At 40.2% G+C, this 17,594-nt stretch overlaps 1 protein-coding gene across 3 annotated transcripts in view; it reads left to right on the top strand.

Annotated features, from left to right (window-relative positions):
• The window catches only part of SDAD1 (SDA1 domain containing 1), a 37,916-nt gene extending 23,631 nt beyond the window's left edge, over positions 1-14,285 (top strand). For all 3 annotated transcript variants that reach the window (XM_050790837.1, XM_050790838.1, XM_050790839.1), the window contains 11 exons: positions 311-368; positions 1,809-1,867; positions 2,401-2,477; positions 3,592-3,689; positions 3,796-3,872; positions 4,710-4,836; positions 6,630-6,727; positions 6,866-7,056; positions 7,165-7,249; positions 8,442-8,603; positions 13,434-14,285. In XM_050790837.1, the coding sequence (XP_050646794.1) occupies positions 311-368; positions 1,809-1,867; positions 2,401-2,477; positions 3,592-3,689; positions 3,796-3,872; positions 4,710-4,836; positions 6,630-6,727; positions 6,866-7,056; positions 7,165-7,249; positions 8,442-8,603; positions 13,434-13,481 (1,080 nt within the window). In that variant the 3' untranslated portion in view covers positions 13,482-14,285. The remainder of the gene's footprint in view (positions 1-310; positions 369-1,808; positions 1,868-2,400; positions 2,478-3,591; positions 3,690-3,795; positions 3,873-4,709; positions 4,837-6,629; positions 6,728-6,865; positions 7,057-7,164; positions 7,250-8,441; positions 8,604-13,433) is intronic.
• The last annotated feature ends 3,309 nt before the right edge of the window (positions 14,286-17,594 follow it).

Genomic DNA, 17,594 nt, shown 5'->3' with positions numbered 1-17,594 from the left:
GTTTCTGCAGCCACACCGGTTTTAAAAGTAGAAGAATGTTACATTTTGTTTACCTCTCCTTCCCCTAGTTCACTCTGCATATACTTGCTTCCGCCTTTACATAATGAGGATAGCAGCATAGCCTCATTTGAGAGAGTTCCTAGCCTTGGTTAATACAGCATATTGAATCATCCTAGGGCATGATTGCTTACTGAGAAAAAAACAAAAGTGTTCACCAATTAGTTGAGCTTGGTGATATATTTGCATTGAGAAGAAATGGAACTCCATAGTATCAGTTGCATCAGTATTAAAGTCGGTTTTCTCTCCACAGCTCTTCCTCTTCAATTTCTATCCCTTTTTGCAAAGGTTTCTGCAGCCCCACCAAAGAGGTAAGCCTCCACTTGCCATGTTTCTTTGGTGGCCTTGGTAATAGAATAAACATGCAAAGTTTTTTGTTCTGGAATCACTAAAGACAGGAGTGCAGTGTGCTCTACATTAGAGAAGTGGAGAGAAGCCCTTGTTTTCTTTCTAGAGTTTGCCATGGGTTTGTCGTTATCCTCAACTTGAAGAAACCATTGTTTTTTAAAACAACAACAACTGCCGGGCACAGTGGCTCAGGCCTATAATCCCAGCACTTCAGAAGGTCAAGGTGAGTAGATTACCTGAGGTCAGGAGTTCAAGACCAGTCTGGCCAATATGGTGAAACCTCATCTCTACTGAAAATACAAAAATTAGCCGGGTGTGGTGGCGGGCACCTGTAATCCCAGCTACTTGGGAGGCTGAGACAGGAGAATCGCTTGAACCCAGGAGGCGGAGGTTGCTGTGAGCCGAGATTGTGCCACTGCACTCCAGCCTGGGTGACAGAGCAAAATTCTGTCTCAAAAAAAATAAAAGAAAAGAAAACAACAAATTGGTTTATCAAAGCAAGACTTCTTGTAATACTGTAAATGCTCATGGAAAATTCTTTGTTAAAAAATTGACTTTTTATTGCATCTTTGTAATAGATACTAGGATTTGATCTTACTGCTCACATTGACCTCGCATGCATTCTCGATGAAAAACAACACTAAAGTAGGAAAGAAGAGATGATTGTACTTGTCTTTGAACCTGAACCAAAGTAGGAAGGAAACTAACATTTATTCGGCATCTAACATGGACCAAGCACTGTGCTAAGTGCCTTACATACATCATTTTGTCTAATCCTCACATTAATCCTGTGAGGTATACAAAGAAAGGGAAAAAAAAGACTACAGTCACTCAGCAAATAAATGGCAAATCAGGATTCACCTCACTTCTTTTGCCAGTGGCCTTGTTCGTTACCTATGCTATGCTGCCCCTTTGAAGAGAGAGAGAGAGAGAGAGAGAGTGTATGTGTGTGTGTGTGTATGCATTCATTCAGCAAGTATTTATTTAATGATTTTTATGCCAGGCACTGCATTAAGACACTATGAATTCCACAGTAAGCGTAAAACAAGGTCCTTACCCTAATGGCTTATATCTGAGGGAGATGTAGACAGTGCTATATATAATATGTACAGGTAAAAATAAGTGTTTTGAAGAAGGAAAAGGAAGCAGGGTAAGGACAACAGGGAGTGTCGGGATGGGTTGTGTTTTAGATTGGTCAGGAGAGACTTTTTGATAAGGCAGCTGTTGAACAGGGACCTGAAGAAAGTGAGGGGGTGAGCCAAGCAGATATCTGGGGATTGAGTGCTCCAGTTGGAATAAGCAGCAATGCCATTTAGACTAGAACGTGCTTGCCATGTTTGCCGTGATCCTCAGAGTCAGGGTGATACACTCACCATGACCTTTCCGTTCTCTTATGTTTTCAGAAGTAACAAAGATCCTTCTGTTTGCTGCACAAGCGTCTCATCACCTAGTACCCCCAGAGGTGAGAACTTGTAACCTGACTTCTGGACCTAGGGCATGGATGATAGTGTTACTGTTAGGTACTTCAGGGTCATTTTTCCCACGAGGGTTACTGTCCCCTCTTCCCTCACCGTTTTCTTTTTTTAATAGGTACAAGAGACACTAATTCTTAAGGAGATCTATACAGAAGTTCAGTTGTACAGCTCATAAAAAGTGAAGTTTCTTTCCGAAAAGTTGTTTAGAATTGTGATTTTCTTTAATAAGGAAATTTTGTATAACTGGGGGAGGTCAAGAATATTAGTAAATTTATAGAGATTATTTTTTAAAACTTGTAATTCCTTTCTTTGATTTAGTCTGAGGATAGCCAAGAAGAACACTGAATTCCTAAGTGGAGTGTTTTTATCTGTCTTCCTTAATCTTGGTTACTTCCAACTCCTAAACTGAAGGTGGAGGGCTTAGTTTTCCACTGTGAATAATCTATTGTCCTTTCATCCTCAAGTGTTTGTGTATGCAGACATTTAACCAGCACCCTTCTCTTTTTTGTTTCCAATTCAGATTATTCAGTCATTGCTTATGACTGTGGCAAACAATTTTGTTACCGACAAGAACTCTGGAGAAGTCATGACAGTAGGGTATGTAGAATCTGGTTGGAGGCAGAAGACATGTGTTTAATGGACTAGATTTGCTATAAGTTACCAAGATGTAAGATTGTAGCTGGTAGTGTCACCTCTAGAAAATTGGTTTAAAATATATTTCAGTCTTTTTGGGAGGCTTGGTAATTTTTTTATTGGTCAGAATTTTGAGAAGGGAGCCAGAGAAAAGATACTTGTCCTTCTAATTAGCATTTTTGTTTTTTAGCAGTTTTACTTGTACAGATGAATGATTGATTGGCAATCTGATCTCCCACCCTGAACTCAGTTGGTTTTGTACTGCTAATAAAAGAAATGTATTTGGCTCCTAGTTATGGAGCTGGGAAGTCCAAGGGCATGGCACTGATGTCTGTTTGGCATCTGGTGGGGGCCTCCTTGCTGCATCATTGGGAGAGGGCACAAGGGGAAGAGAGCACAAGAGCCAACAGAGGGCCAAACTCATTTTTTTATAACTCACTGGCGATAAGGGACCTTCTCCCAAGATAACAACATTAGGCCTAATCACCTCTTAAGAGTCTGTCTTCTTAATACCATTACAGTGGCAGTTAAATTTCGACCTGAGTTTTGGGGGGAGTATTCAAACCATAGAACCCTGGAACAAGTGATTTATTATTGAAGCACTCTTTTTTCCTAGGGCAATTTAGTAGCCCTTTTGGTTAATTAATTTAAAAACATTTAATGAGTATAATCACTGGTTTAAGGATTGTCTAATCTGTCCCGATAAGTAAGTGATATGCTGAACAGCAGCTTTTTATTTTCCTTGGAAAATATTGCAGGATAATAGCCCTAAAGACCTTAACCTTTCTTATTTGAGCTAGTCGCATCTCTTCTTAGAGTTAGAAAGTACATGCTGCTCTGATTTAGCGAGCCCGACACTGTTCCTTATTCCACTAATAGAGGAAATGGCAGTAACTGGAATAAAAGCCCTCTTAAGGCTGCCTACCTCACATTCTCTAACATGCTGCAGTTTTAGAGACCTAAGCTATATAAAACCCAGTGTGTTTTCCTTTTGAGTTAATCTTTTTAGGAAATCTTCCTATGTTGAATCATGAAAAAAATTGCTGTTCAGGCTTTTTTAAACTTTTTCTTTTTCTAGAATCAATGCTATAAAAGAGATAACAGCTCGATGTCCTCTGGCCATGACTGAAGAACTTCTCCAAGACCTGGCTCAGTATAAAACACACAAGGATAAGAGTAAGCTGCATGTGACTCTCTACACACCAAAGAGTACAGTGTGACTCCTTTTTACCTCATTGTACTCTTTGGGCCAGAATTTCTAATTAAAAGTATTATTTTACAGATGTAATGATGTCTGCTAGAACTTTGATTCAGCTCTTCCGAACACTGAATCCTCAGATGCTGCAGAAGAAATTCCGGGTAGGTAAAGCAGGCTTCTGTTGGTCTAAAGGTTATGGTCTCACAAACTGCGAGAAATTTCCTACAATTAGAATTTTAGTACTTATGATGCTTCTGTTATGATTACATGTTTATGATGCACACGGTTGTATTCTTTAAGCTTGGAATCAAGTACCATGGCCCTGAATATTTTGTAGTTGGGACATATTCACTGATGATGACTGAGTCTTGAAGACCGAGCAGGCTGTTTCAGCTTGAAAGCTTTTAATGTTATTAACAGATTGGAATCTCAGAGATCAGTCAGTAACTGATGCCAGTATTGTGAACAGGCTATTCCACAGCCAGATACTACCTCTTTCAAGTTGGAAGGGAGGAGGGATGCATGTATGTAACAGAAAGAGAGATGACGTTTTGCAAGGCTTAAAAAATTGGAGCAGTTGCTCTCTAATAACTACCAATGTCTTGATCTGGATCAAAAAACAGCAAGAAAATAGTGGACAGATTGCTGGCTAGGGATTTATTTTGATCTGAGACATAAGCAAACTGTTTCTGTCATTTGGTTACCACCATTTTTTATAGTGTTCCCTTTTAAATTCATAATTTTGTTAGCTGGGTATGGTGGTTCGCGCCTATAGTCCCAACTACTAAGGAGGCTGAGGTGGGAGGATCCCTTGAGCCCAGGAGCCAGAGATTGTAGTGAGCTGAGATCAGACCACTGCACTCCAGTCTGGGCAACAGAGCAAGACCGTCTTCAAATAAATAAATAAATACAATAAATTCATAATTTCAGAGACTACCTTTCATGATTAAGGTTTTATGATCTAAGTAACTTATTATAAACAATTTCTTTTCCTTTAGGGTAAGCCTACAGAGGCCTCCATGGAAGCAAGAGTGCAAGAATATGGAGAATTAGATGCTAAAGATTACATTCCAGGAGCAGAAGTTCTGGAAGTTGAGAAAGAAGAGAATGCTGAAAATGATGAAGGTTGATTTTTATTGCACCCTTGTTTTGGGCAAAACACTCCTGCAGTGTCTGTGCAGACCTTTAAATTGTATACTGTTTGAACATTCATTCAGCAGATATTTATTGAGCAATGACTATGTGCCACGCACTGTTAGAAGTATTAGGGATCAATTGAGCATGGTTCCTCCTCTTGCAGAGCTTACGTTCTAGCATAGGAAATGCCTTTTCACGACCTTCAGGGTGGCTGCCCCTCATCCAAGGGCATGCTGTTTGGTGCTTGAGAAAGACAATGATCTTGGGTTTGTTGCCTAGAAAAAATTAAGAGGGTTGGCCCTTAGAGGAATCTTCCAAAACTCTCCTTGTTGAAGGACAATGTGTGTTAAATTTGTGGGAAAATACTCGGGAAACTCCATTCTAATTTCCAGAGTCCTTTATTCTTTGAATCATTCATTACTCAGCAAATCTTTTTTTTTTTTTTTTTTTTTTCCATGACGGAGTCTCACTCTTGCCCAGGCTGGAGTGCAGTGGTACGATCTGAGCTCACTGCAGCCTCCATCTCCCAGGTTCAAGCGATCCTCCTGTCTCAGCATCTTGAGTAGCTGGGATTACAGGCATGTGCAGCCATGCCTGGCTGATTTTTTAATTTTTAGTAGAGATGGGGTTTCACCATATTGGCCAGGCCCTGACCTCAAGTGATCCTCCCATGTTGGCCTCCAAAGTGCTGGGATTACAGGCGTGAGCGACTGCACCCAGCCTATTTCAGCAAAGCCTTCATTTGCTGTGAGCCAGCCACTGCCAGTGCAAAGATGAATGATATTATATCTGCTCTGGAGGGCTTCCAAAGAGCTGAAGAATGAAGTGTTAACAGGATTTATGATTGGAGTGGGTGGGGGGCATAAGGGCAGGAGAGCAGTCAGGTCCACCTCGGGAGTTTTTTTTTTTTTTTTTTTTTTTTTAAGGGCTTTGGAGAGGTGGTGACTGATGAGCCAGGTATTTGGCAAGGAATGCTAGAATAGCAGAGACTTTCCTGGCAAAGTGTGAGCAAAGTCCTGAAGGATTTAGAGAACTATTAGAATGTAGGATACAAGGTGGGACGTAGCAAGACAGGAGGCTTGAGATAGTTTGGAGACCTTTTCATACGTGGTTATGTATGTGCCAGACAAAAGAGCTGGCACGTTGTCTTAAAGATCATAGGGAGTCACAGAAAGATTGCGGTGTCTGTGATTTAGAAAACTTAAAACTGTGGTGGCTCCATTAAGAAGCCTGATACCTTTTTATTGAGGTGTCTTCAATGTTCTTTAACATCCCAAATCTTCTACCTCAGTTCTCAGAATGACTGTAACTAGATTCTCATACATGGGTAACACACATAGGACAAGTTAGATGCTTGCTGCGCGGCCAAGATAAATGTACAAGTGCAGTTTTGATGGACACGGTTGGTTTAGTTGAAAGAACATGACCCTAAAGGCAGACATGATTTTCATGATTTCAGTGTAGGATGCCTTTTTAGCAGTGTGACTTGGGGCATGTTACTTAACCCTGAGCATCTCTTCCTTTTCTGTGGAGTCATGAGGGTTAGAGTGATTGTAAGGTTTTGACTCATGGTAGATACTTGGTCAGTGCATATTTCCTATTCCTTAGATTAACTAAATAAATGCATGTGGCTTATTTAACAATAAATATTGCTCAGTTGTTGGTTAATAGTGTATCTGTTCAAGGTTGATTACCTTACTTTTCTGTTGCTTGCTTGATCTCAACCTTATATTGAATATGCAACATAAAGTAGCAATAGTGAGTTTGCTTTTTTCATGCAGATGGATGGGAAAGTACCAGTCTCAGTGAGGAGGAAGAGGATGCTGATGGTGAATGGATTGATGTGCAACACTCTTCCGATGAAGAACAGCAAGAAATCGTAAGTCTGAAAATTTCATCTTACACCCTGATGTTTATTAAGATGTAATTTATTCTGGGCCTTGTTGGGAGGCTACAATTTAAATGGCTGAGCTCTCACTTGAGCTGGTAGCCATTTAAGCCCTTATGTGGTTTCAAGTCCAAGAAGCTGAATAGCATGCCCATGGAGGAGCGGAAAGCCAAAGCTGCAGCCGTCAGCACCAGCCGAGTTTTAACTCAGGAAGACTTCCAGAAAATCCGCATGGCCCAAATGAGAAAAGAACTTGATGCTGCCCCTGGGAAATCCCAGAAGAGGAAATACATTGAAATAGACAGTGATGAAGAGCCCAGGTAAAATGGCACATCCACTTTAGTACTTCAGTCAGCTCATGTGGTAATGAAAGCATCAGGAAACAGAATTCCATTCTTGCTTCATGTGTTCATTTTCCCTCATCCCAGGGGTGAATTACTTTCTCTTCGGGACATTGAACGCCTTCATAAAAAGCCAAAGTCTGACAAAGAGACAAGACTAGCAACTGCAATGGTGAGTGAGCATATCATTCCTAGTTTTTTAAACAGAAAGCAAATAAAATGAAACATAAGCCAGAACTTGTATAGCCACAGAATGGCAATTTTTAAAAATGTTTCAAATAAAGGTATAATTAACACAGAAATTAAAATGCACAGATATTAGGTGTTCAGTTAGATGAGGGATTTTGTTTGGTTTTGTTTTTTGTTTGGTTTTGTTCGTTTGTTTGTTTGTTTGTTTTTTGAGACAGAGTCTCTCTGTCTGTCACCCAGGCTGTAGTGCAGTGGCGCAGTCTCGGCTCACTGCAACCTCTGCCTCCTGGGTTCAAGCGATTCTCCTGCTTCAGCCTCCCAGGTAGCTGGGGTAACAGGTGCCCGCTACCACGCCTAGCTAATTTTTGTATTTTTAGTAGAGTCAAGGTTTCGCCATGTTGGCCAGGCTGATCTCAAACTCCTGGCCTCATGTGATCCACCCATCTCAGCCTCCCAAAGTGCTAGGAGTATAGGCATGAGCCACTGCGACCAGCCAGTTAGATGAGTTTTGACAACTGTATGTAGCCATGTAACCACCACTCAAAACAAGGTAGAGAGCACAGGAAGGCAGTATGACATGTCTGTAGTGTTGGGAAGCCACTATATTTATCAAAGCTAAGAGAAAAGTAGGAGTGTGTTTACAGTCACCAGTGAAAAGCCAGAGCCAGTTGAAGTCTGCCTGTGACTAGTGCTGTGGCTGCTCATGATTGTGTCCTGCCTATATTTCCAACATCATTTTCTGTGTCTCCACTTGTTCGAGACACCATCCCATCCTAGTTCCACCTCGTCCTCTGTCTTCCACATGTCCTTTATCCTCCACATCTTTGTGTGCACTGTCCTTTCTTCCAGAAATGCTCTGTCTTTCCCCTCCTTTCCCTTACCATGAATGCCTTCATCCTGCCAAAAAAAAAAAAAAAGTCTACCTGTCTCCCTTTCTAGGAAGTTCTCCTGACCTCACCAGGCTAAATTATGACTTTTCTTCCTCCGAGCTCCCCTTGCTCCGTTATAATACTGCATGGCCATTTCTTGGTCCCAAGGAGCAAAGACTGTGTCCTGTCCATTTTGTGGCCTTGGCACCTACTAGAGCTTCTGACACAGAGGAGACATTAATGTTGATTAGATGACTCCTAAAGTATGTTGCTGAAGAAGAAATATCAAACTTTTTGTTCTGGTAGGCTGGAAAGACAGACCGAAAAGAATTTGCGAGGAAGAAAACCAAAATGAATCCATTTTCTAGTTCGACAAATAAAGAGAAGAAAAAACAGAAGAACTTTATGATGATGCGGTATAGCCAGAATGTCCGGTCAAAACATAAGCGTTCCTTCCGAGAAAAACAGGTGAGTTCCACTTGAAGCTTGGGTGGCAAGAACAGTACTGTAATTCTAAGACAGCTTTACATTTGAGACGGACTTGCGCCTTCTGAAGGCTGGGCATTATTGTGTGTGCCTTGTGGTTAATGGGAGCATTGTTGGAGAGCATGGAGAGGTGAGAAGCAGTCAGGGCATGTAAGTCCCAGACCTGACTTGATTGAGACTCAGCTGTGGGACCAGAGGGGAATCCATTTTCCTCCAGTATAAGTAAAGAAATGCAAGCTAGATCATCCATGAGGTTCCTTCCCATGCTAAAATTCTCTGACATTTGATCTGTGAAATGTATCAAAATTAATTAAGTAACTTTTTAGCGCCAATTTTATGCCTGGTTTTTTGAGACAGGGTCTCACTCTGCTACCCAGGCTGGAGTGCAGTGGTGCAGTCACAGCTCCCTGCAGCCTCGCGGCTCACTGCAGCCTTGACCTCCCAGGCTCCAGTGATTATTACGGGATCTGGCCTGCAGCCCGCAGTGCAGCGGGGCTCTTTCTTTCTTCCCAGGTGGATCGGCAGGTCGAGCAATAAAAGACTCACACAAGATAGTGAAAGTTGGGTCCAGGGGGTCACCGCCTTCTGGTCCTGCGATGCTGCCAATGCACTGGATATACCAGCATTTATTATTAAGTTTAGTGAGGGCGGGGGTAGGTTAGTGAGGGATTTAGGGTCATTTGATTATGAGGTGAGATGGTCACATGGGGATGATGTAATTCTTTAACATAACATCTGTATGCAGAAATGCAGTATACAGAGATAAGAATTTACAATATAGTGTGTGCATCAGCAGTTTCTGACAGAGCCTTAAAACAGTCTATCCAGAACCTGTGTTTAGCAAGATATTAATCAGCAGTGACAGTTGCAGTAAAAGCTGGTTGCAAACAATCAATAGAAACAGTACGTGAAGCTCGACAACCAGTTAGACCACAAATTCTCAGAAGGGAGTATGCCTTAACCCTAAAGAGACCTAGAAGAGCCGTGGCAAGATAAGGGCATTTATAACCATATCTTATCCATATGAACAGGTGCCCCTCATGCGTCCGTTTATAGGCTCCCCACTAGGGTCGCATTCCATTCCCAGAGCTATGAACATCTGCTTTTCTGGGATAGGAATCTTGGTGATGTGAAACCTTCCTGACTGCACATCCGTTTATAGGCTCTCTGCAAGGGGAAGCACATCATGTACTGTTGGCTCATTCTGGCAGCCCAACCTGGCATTGTCTTTAAACAGTCCTGCATGCAATTTTGTATTTACAATAATCAGGAGCATTTCATCTTTTATTCCTTAGCAATAGTTTCAGGGGGTCTCCCTACAAGTGATCCTCCCACCTCAGCCCTCCAAGTAGCTGGGACTACAGGTGTCTGCCACCACACCCGGCTAATTTTTGTCTTTTTTGTAGAGATGGGATTTTTCCATGTTGCCCAGTCTGGTTTTGAACTGCTAGACTCAAGCAGTCTGCCCACCTCAGCCTCCCATAGTGCTAGGATTATAGGCGTGGGTACTTTTCAAAACCAATAATTCTATGTGGTAATATCTCAGAAACAGTTTCAGAAAAGCATAGCAAAATAAATAGGTTTGTGTTGGCATGATCCTTCCTGTATGTGCCCTTTTGAAAGCCCTAATGTTTACAGGCTTTGAGATTACATTTTATCCATTCATGGCCTTTGAATGGTAATCCCCATGCTGCTTAGGCAGCTTGTTTATTTCAGTAATTCATTGTGATAAAATAAGTTTATACTTTTGTATCTTTCTCTCCTGGCAGTTAACAGTGTATCTAAATGTCATTCTGAAAAATTGCCAGGATATCAGCTCTGGGTAAACTGTCATATTGTGAACCAGTGTTCCTAAATAGCTAGCCAAGGATCAGCCTGCCAGCACTGAATGTAACCACCAGCCCTCTAGGGCAGTGCTGTATCTGTGGGTTCCAAGTCAGTATTCACTGAATTAAGGTACCATTTAGCTCTCCCTGTTGACTCTAGTTCTAAATTGTGCTCAGCAACATCATATAAATAATGACAGCATTTTTCATAGAAGCTGTTGAAATTGAGGTGAAAGGAAAGGTGCCACTTAGGATTTTAAGTACTCTAAATTTTGCCACATTCTCCTAAAATTATAATAGGATTGACTTAAATCCATTAGTCTGTCCTTCACTGGCCCTTACTAACATTTCAGGGTTGAGGAAATATTAATTACCCTGTTGGTAGGCTGTGTTTCATTATGAGGTTTCTGTGAGCTTGTTACATTTTAGTTAGGACTGCCCCCACCCCAACTTCCTTTGTTTTTTAGCATGCCTTTTCTGGCATGATGGGGAGGCCCAGCTTTGTTCCTTGCAAGCATCTCAAGTCATAAAATAACTCTCAAAGACTGAAGAATATTTTTGAGAGTAAATTAAGATTTCGTTGGACATATGCACCTGTTGGTTCAAGAATGTTTTTTCTTGTTCTCCAATTTTCTTGCCATTTGGAACCTGATATTAATCAGAATTTCTTTGTGTGTTTCTTTGCCCTGTATTTTCTTCAAGATCTCTTCAATATAAACATAACTTTAAGTTCCTGATTTTCTCTGTTCTCTCCTTTAGACCAGTACTGTTCAATAGAAATATAATATGAACCACATATATCACTTAAAAATAAAAAAGTAAAAAAGAGGAAATTGTAACAATATATCTTATTTAACCCAGTATATCTAAAATGGTATCGTTTCAACATGTAGTTCAACATATAAAAATTATGAGTACAATATTTTACATTTTTGTTTTTGAGCTAATTGAAATCAGCATGTCTTTTACGCTGTAGCACATCTCAATTTGGACTAGCCAATTTCAAATGCTCAGTAGTCACATGCAGTTAGTGGCTACCCTATTGGACAGAACAGTTACAGAGCATCCCCAAAGCTGCCCGTGACCCCAAGGGCCCTGTGAGAAAGGAGCATCACACTTCACACCTCGCCCTCTATCCCTTGGTGATATTTCAGTGTCTTAAAGGGATCTTACATGGCTTGAAAGTGTACGTGAGGTCTTACTGTAAATTGTTAGAATATGAAGAGGTGACTAGGATGAGACTAGAAGAGGGAAGTAAAGCATAGGATAGGGAAGGAGAGGAGGATCTTGCAGTAAAGCCTGTAGAAAGATAAAAGAAGAAAAGGGGGGTATACCTTTCCTTTTCTTCAATTGGTGGCATTTGAAGGGGAAGGAACTGAAATATGTGTGAGAGTAGACTGTGCTTTGCCACCAAGCTTAATGAGTGGGCATAAATTCCCATAACCAACATTAGCTAACACATTTAGTTCTTAGCATGAGACTTCACTGTTCCAGGGTTTTCCATTTATTAACTTGTTTAATCAGTGTACAATAGTATCTGCAGTTACTGTGATTAAACCAATTTTGCAGATAAGAAAAATAAGACACAATTAGATGAATCTGGAAAATACTTCCTTAGCCAAATTAAGTTGAAATGAACTTACAGATTTTTGTTCTGCCTTAAGTATCCCAGCTATTCTGCTTTTCTGCAAAGACATACCAAGACCCAGGTGTGAGCTAAAGGCAAGGAGTCAACTGGAAATCATAAAATCCAAAAAGTTTGAACATTTGTATGTAGAGCTAGGTAACTTCTACCCCAAAACTGTTTTAGGTTTATCTTGTTAAAATTTAAGCTAGAATTTTAAAATAAAAATTAAATAAAAGCTAGAGATTTTTTAAAGTTTCTAGGACAAAGAATAGTGCTTGGGAATTAATGGAATAGTATCCATCACAAACTTAAGATGTATACATTCGTCTTGGTTAACTTTAATTTTGGTTTATTTTTGATCATCTTTAATATTATATTTGTTTTCTTTTGGGAAATGTAAAACTTTATAAGGACTTTTGTAGGTTCGCTTCAGACACTGATCCTTCAGTCTTCTTTTTCTCTAGATCTTAAATTCTTCACCTTCTAGTTCTACCCTGGGGATCTTGAAGAACCCAACCTCTTTGGTTAGAGACGAACTCCAGGGGATGAAAGCCTAGATTGAGTCTCATACAGTTCACTGCTTTCATTCTTCACGTTCAGTTTACATACTTCCAACACAAAATAATTAAGTTAAAAATTAGAACCTGTATTAACTAGAATATTTTGCCATAAGCTACAGTTGTCAGGGCTTCAATTTCTGAGTTATTATCTTCATGTTTGAACCATTATAAAGGGTTAGTGTTAGCATTTACTTAGAACATTTTCTTTGTTTATTGCATAAAACAAACCCATTTGAAAATCAGTAAATAAGGTAACACTTTTCTTTGTTTCAGATTGTATATTGATAGAGTTATCATAAATCTGCACAAGTGCTGAATGCCATTTTAAAGTCTTTGAATGATCCATACATGCCATATGCCATCTTTAGTGGAATATATGTGGAATTGGAAAAGGTGATTGATTATGAAGAAAAATCTGTCTTCCTGTTACTTTTAATTTAGACAATGTATCCCATCCACAACTCCAAAATATTAAGAGCCATATAGACCAAATAAGTATTATTTATTATCCCTGAAGACAGGGATACTGTAGTCTCTGCATTCGGTAGCTGCTCCTGTTTTGAGTTTATGCCTCCATGAGTTGGGAACAGCAGTCAAGAGCTTTGCATATTTCCTAGCAGTAATATGCCCCATCCTCAGTATATATAGATTTGATCTGTTTTGGAATTTTTTTTCATTTATAGTTTTTCAGGATGGTGTATTGACTTGGTGATTCCTTTTTAGTAAACTTTCATGTAACCAAATTTGTATAATGGGGTTCCCAAGAGTTATAATGTTTCAATACTTTTTTATTTTACAGTTGGCACTAAGAGATGCACTTTTGAAAAAGAGGAAAAGAATGAAGTAACTTCCCAGCAAGTTTTCCATTCCAAGAAGAATGCTAAGTTTGTGTTATTACTCTGAAAATTGGTAAATCAAGCATGTTTGTTTACATTAAAAAGTCCAGACTCACTGTATTGTGAAAACTGCTGAATATGTGGCAGCAATTTGGTGTTTTTACTTTGGAGACGGCTAATGGTGGGAATGTTAATGTAAATAGTGGTGGTAATGTAAAATCATTTCATTTATCATTCATGCAAAAAAAAAGTATCGAGTGCCTATTAATTGTCACCGTAGATATAAAACGAATGAGCTGTAACCCCTTCATTTAAGGCATTGACAGCTTAGCTGTGGGGGTGGACACACATATGTGTATTTACAGTGCAGTGTAAATAGTTCTCTAGTAGAGGTAGCTCCATATTTTTATGAGGTCACTGAGGCCTTATGGACTAACTCTGTGGAGATAGGAGTTATATATTCTTATAAAATAAAACAAAACAGGACAATGTTACAAGAGTAAGAGGTTCTTACTTGTACATAGGCTTTCCTGTGAAAACAGGCCCCTGCTGTACAGACTTTGGTACATAATTTAGCTCTTTTAGTCAATCCAAAAGATTTAAGTGACCCCCTCTTTTTTTTTGAATGCTGTGTAAAGGCTTTTTGGTTAAGACCTCACTTTTAAAACTGCCTTAAGTATAAATCGTACCTTTGGAATGTATTTAGTTCATCATTTCAGCTGCCTTCATACTGGTTTCCTTAGCCTTCCTTCAGCCTGTAGTATTTTCAGCCCACTGTTTACCTTGTCTCAATAAAAGGTTTCTAATGCCAAATAGGTACCATTGTGTGTGGAGTGGTGTGTGGTGTTCTACGTTCCACAGGCATGCTGCATCCATTTCAGGGGACAGTCTGTTTGCATGCAAATTTTTGCATTTGGAAATAGTTTGGTGCCTTTTGTTTCAGATTTCTTAGATAATGTTGTGGTAGATGTTACCTCGAGTTAGAGTAAAGGGCAATTTTCTGCACTCCGAAAGCAATTTCGTTTTTTTTTTTTTTTTTTTTTTTTCGAGACGGAGTTTCTACTCTTGTTGCCAAGGCTGGAGTGCAATGGCACAATCTCGGCTCACCGCAACCTCCGCCTCCCGGGTTCAAGCGATTCTCCTGCCTCAGCCTCCCGAGCAGCGGGATTATAGGCATGCACCGCCATGCCCAGCTAATTTTGTATTTTTGTTTTAGTAGAGACAGGATTTCTTCCAACCTGAGGTGATCCACCAGCCTCGGCCTCCCAAAGTGCTGGGATTACAGGTGTGAGCCACTGCGCCCGGCCTAGAAAGCGATTTCTAAAACCGGTGTTTTTATTTCCTTTCCAGTTTCTTCTGTTCACTTTCTGCATTCAACTTCAGTTTTATTTCAATGAGACTTAAAGACTGTCCCTAAAATGCCCCAGATTGCTGTTGAGAGATTAGTCAAGCCACCAGAGTCAAGCCCCAGCAACTTCAGTGTTTCTCGGGAAGTATTTGATGCAAATTTGTATATTTTAGACCTGAAACTGCTCCTTCTTCTTTTCGCATTTTTGAACTGGGTGTCTCCTCGTGTGTGTGGATCCAGAAAGTGAAAAAAATTCGAAATAGCAGCAAGTTTTCACAGCTTTATTGTGTGAATTCTGATGGTGCCTGGAAGTTTCATCCTTCCTCTAGATTTTCCCACTCAACTTAGATACCAAGAGGCCAAAGTCCATTCTGTGTTGTGACTTCTGTTCTTCTACTGTGCACTCACCCTCTTAACTAGCCTTTCTTACATGCAAGACAGAAAGATGTAGTATGTGGTTTATAAACGCGTGTTCTGAACTTTTATTTCTTTAATCCCATAGTATCTTATTTCTATCTGATTCCTTTTATTATTTTCCAAATCTTCTCTTGAGAATATTTTGTTTGCTACCTGTTTGAAGATGAGATTCTCAGAAGGGTGAATGCGTCAGCAGAGCGTAGGTGAGCTTGCAAGGTGACTTCTACTTTGAAGAAGTCATCAGTGTCTGAACGTGAGCTATTTAGTCTCAAATTTTGTCAACATAGAGAATGAAGCCATTCAGGGATGAACTTAACTTTGTCCAGGCTCATAATGTATAAAAGTGGTATATAAATCCAGAATGGTGATATATTAGCTATGTGATCTCAGCAAGTGACCATGGTTAATATAAATGTTATTTCTTCATAGTCTAGTCCTTTGAAAATGCACTCTATGGCCGGGCGCGGTGGCTCACGCCTGTAATCCCAGCACTTTGGGAGGCCGAGGCGGGCGGATCACAAGGTCAGGAGATCGAGACCACGGTGAAACCCCGTCTCTACTAAAAATACAAAAAATTAGCCGGGCGCGGTGGCGGGCGCCTGTAGTCCCAGCTACTCAGGAGGCTGAGGCAGGAGAATGGCGTAAACCCAGGAGGCGGAGCTTGCAGTGAGCCGAGATCGCGCCACTGCACTCCAGCCTGGGCGACAGAGCGAGACTCCGTCTCAAAAAACAAACAAACAAAAAAAAAAAAAAAGAAAATGCACTCTATATAGACTTGCATTGCAACTCCATTTTAACTAGAATGTTTACTCAGAATATTCTGTTCTTTAAGCTATTTTAGATAACACCTTTTAAAACTGTATATAGATAATATAGTTCTACCAAGTGATAGTCTTTCATGAATTATGTTCTTTTGAAATGTACTTTATGAGATTTTTTAAAAGATCTTAAATATTAATAAGAAGGTAGGACAATGACTTGTAGCTTTGTCTCTTGCAAGGTCATGGCTCTAGAAATAACCTTTCCAGTCCTAGCAGAGTCTTTGGTCTGCACGTGTTTACAAATGCAAATAAGAGCAGAGAGCACAGCTAATTCTGTACTCCTTAAATAGCATAAGCTTATATTTGTATAGACCATTTCTTATGTAGTAAACTTATTTCCTTCTGCAGATTCTGCTTTCATGTTTTGTCAGTCCAATCCCAGTGTGAAGATGGTTGAATAAAACTATCATTTATCCACATGAGAGTATTATGCAGCCATTACTATAATAAGCATTTCCCATTGTAAACATTTCCAGTGTTTACAGTGTTTTTTGTTCTTTTCAAAACAGGCTGTTGCTGTTCTTTTCTGCCAAGGCGGGCAGATCACCTTGTTCTTTTCTAGCCCAGGCTGGAGAGTACTGGCGCAGTCTCAGCTCACTGCACCCTCTGCCTCCTGGGTTCAAGCAATTCTCCTGCCTCAGCCTCCTGAGTAGCTGGGATTACAGGGGCCCGCCACCACACCCAGCTAATTTTTGCATTTTTAGTAGAGACAGGGTTTCACCATGTTGACTAGGCTGGTCTCAAACTCCTCACCTCAAGTGATCCACCCTTCTCAGCCTCCCAAAGTGCTGGGATTGTAGGCATGAGCCACTGTGCCTGGCCACTATTATTTTCAAAAGCAGAGTATAAAATGATAAAGAAGCCTGTGCAAAATGGTGAGACCTTGTAAAAATTAGCCAGGTGTGATGGTGCATGCTTGCCATACCAGCTACTCAGGAGGCTGAAGCAGGAGGATCGCTTGAGCCTTGGAGGTGAAGGCTGCATTGAGTAAAGTTCAAGCCACTGTAGTTTAGCCTGGGTGACAGCGTGAGACCCTGTCTCTAAATAAATAAAATGATCAAATGGTTTTAAGACAATTTCTTTACACTTTTAGTCTCTAAAATTGAGATATGTTTAAAAATGTTTGCAGCCAGACAACAACAGTCTTGATGTAGTTGTCATTGCCTGCACATTCACAAACCTGGTCTGATATTTTCAGTTGACATCTGCTAACATGAAGCAGGGACTAACATCAAAACTTGCAGAATGGGAATTAGTAGTCTCTACGAAAATTCCAGAAAAAAAAAACTGGAATTTTAAAAAAATTCCAAACTCTTTATCGACATATAAAGACGAGTACAAGTACCATCAAGTGTACTTAAACTCAGTGAATTTTCACAAGCTGAATACATTCCTGTAACCAGCACTTAGATTAAGAAACATTACAAACACCTTGAAACCTCCTTTGTGAGTGGAGAACTTTTAAGAAATGCAGCATCACTAAGACTTTTATTTTTTTCTTTTAGAGACAGGGTTTTGCTCTGTCACCTAGGCCAGAG

Source organism: Macaca thibetana, chromosome 5 (assembly GCF_024542745.1).
Source record: "Macaca thibetana thibetana isolate TM-01 chromosome 5, ASM2454274v1, whole genome shotgun sequence".
NCBI classification, from domain to species: domain Eukaryota; kingdom Metazoa; phylum Chordata; class Mammalia; order Primates; family Cercopithecidae; genus Macaca; species Macaca thibetana.
This window is presented reverse-complemented; position numbering and strand designations above follow the sequence as displayed.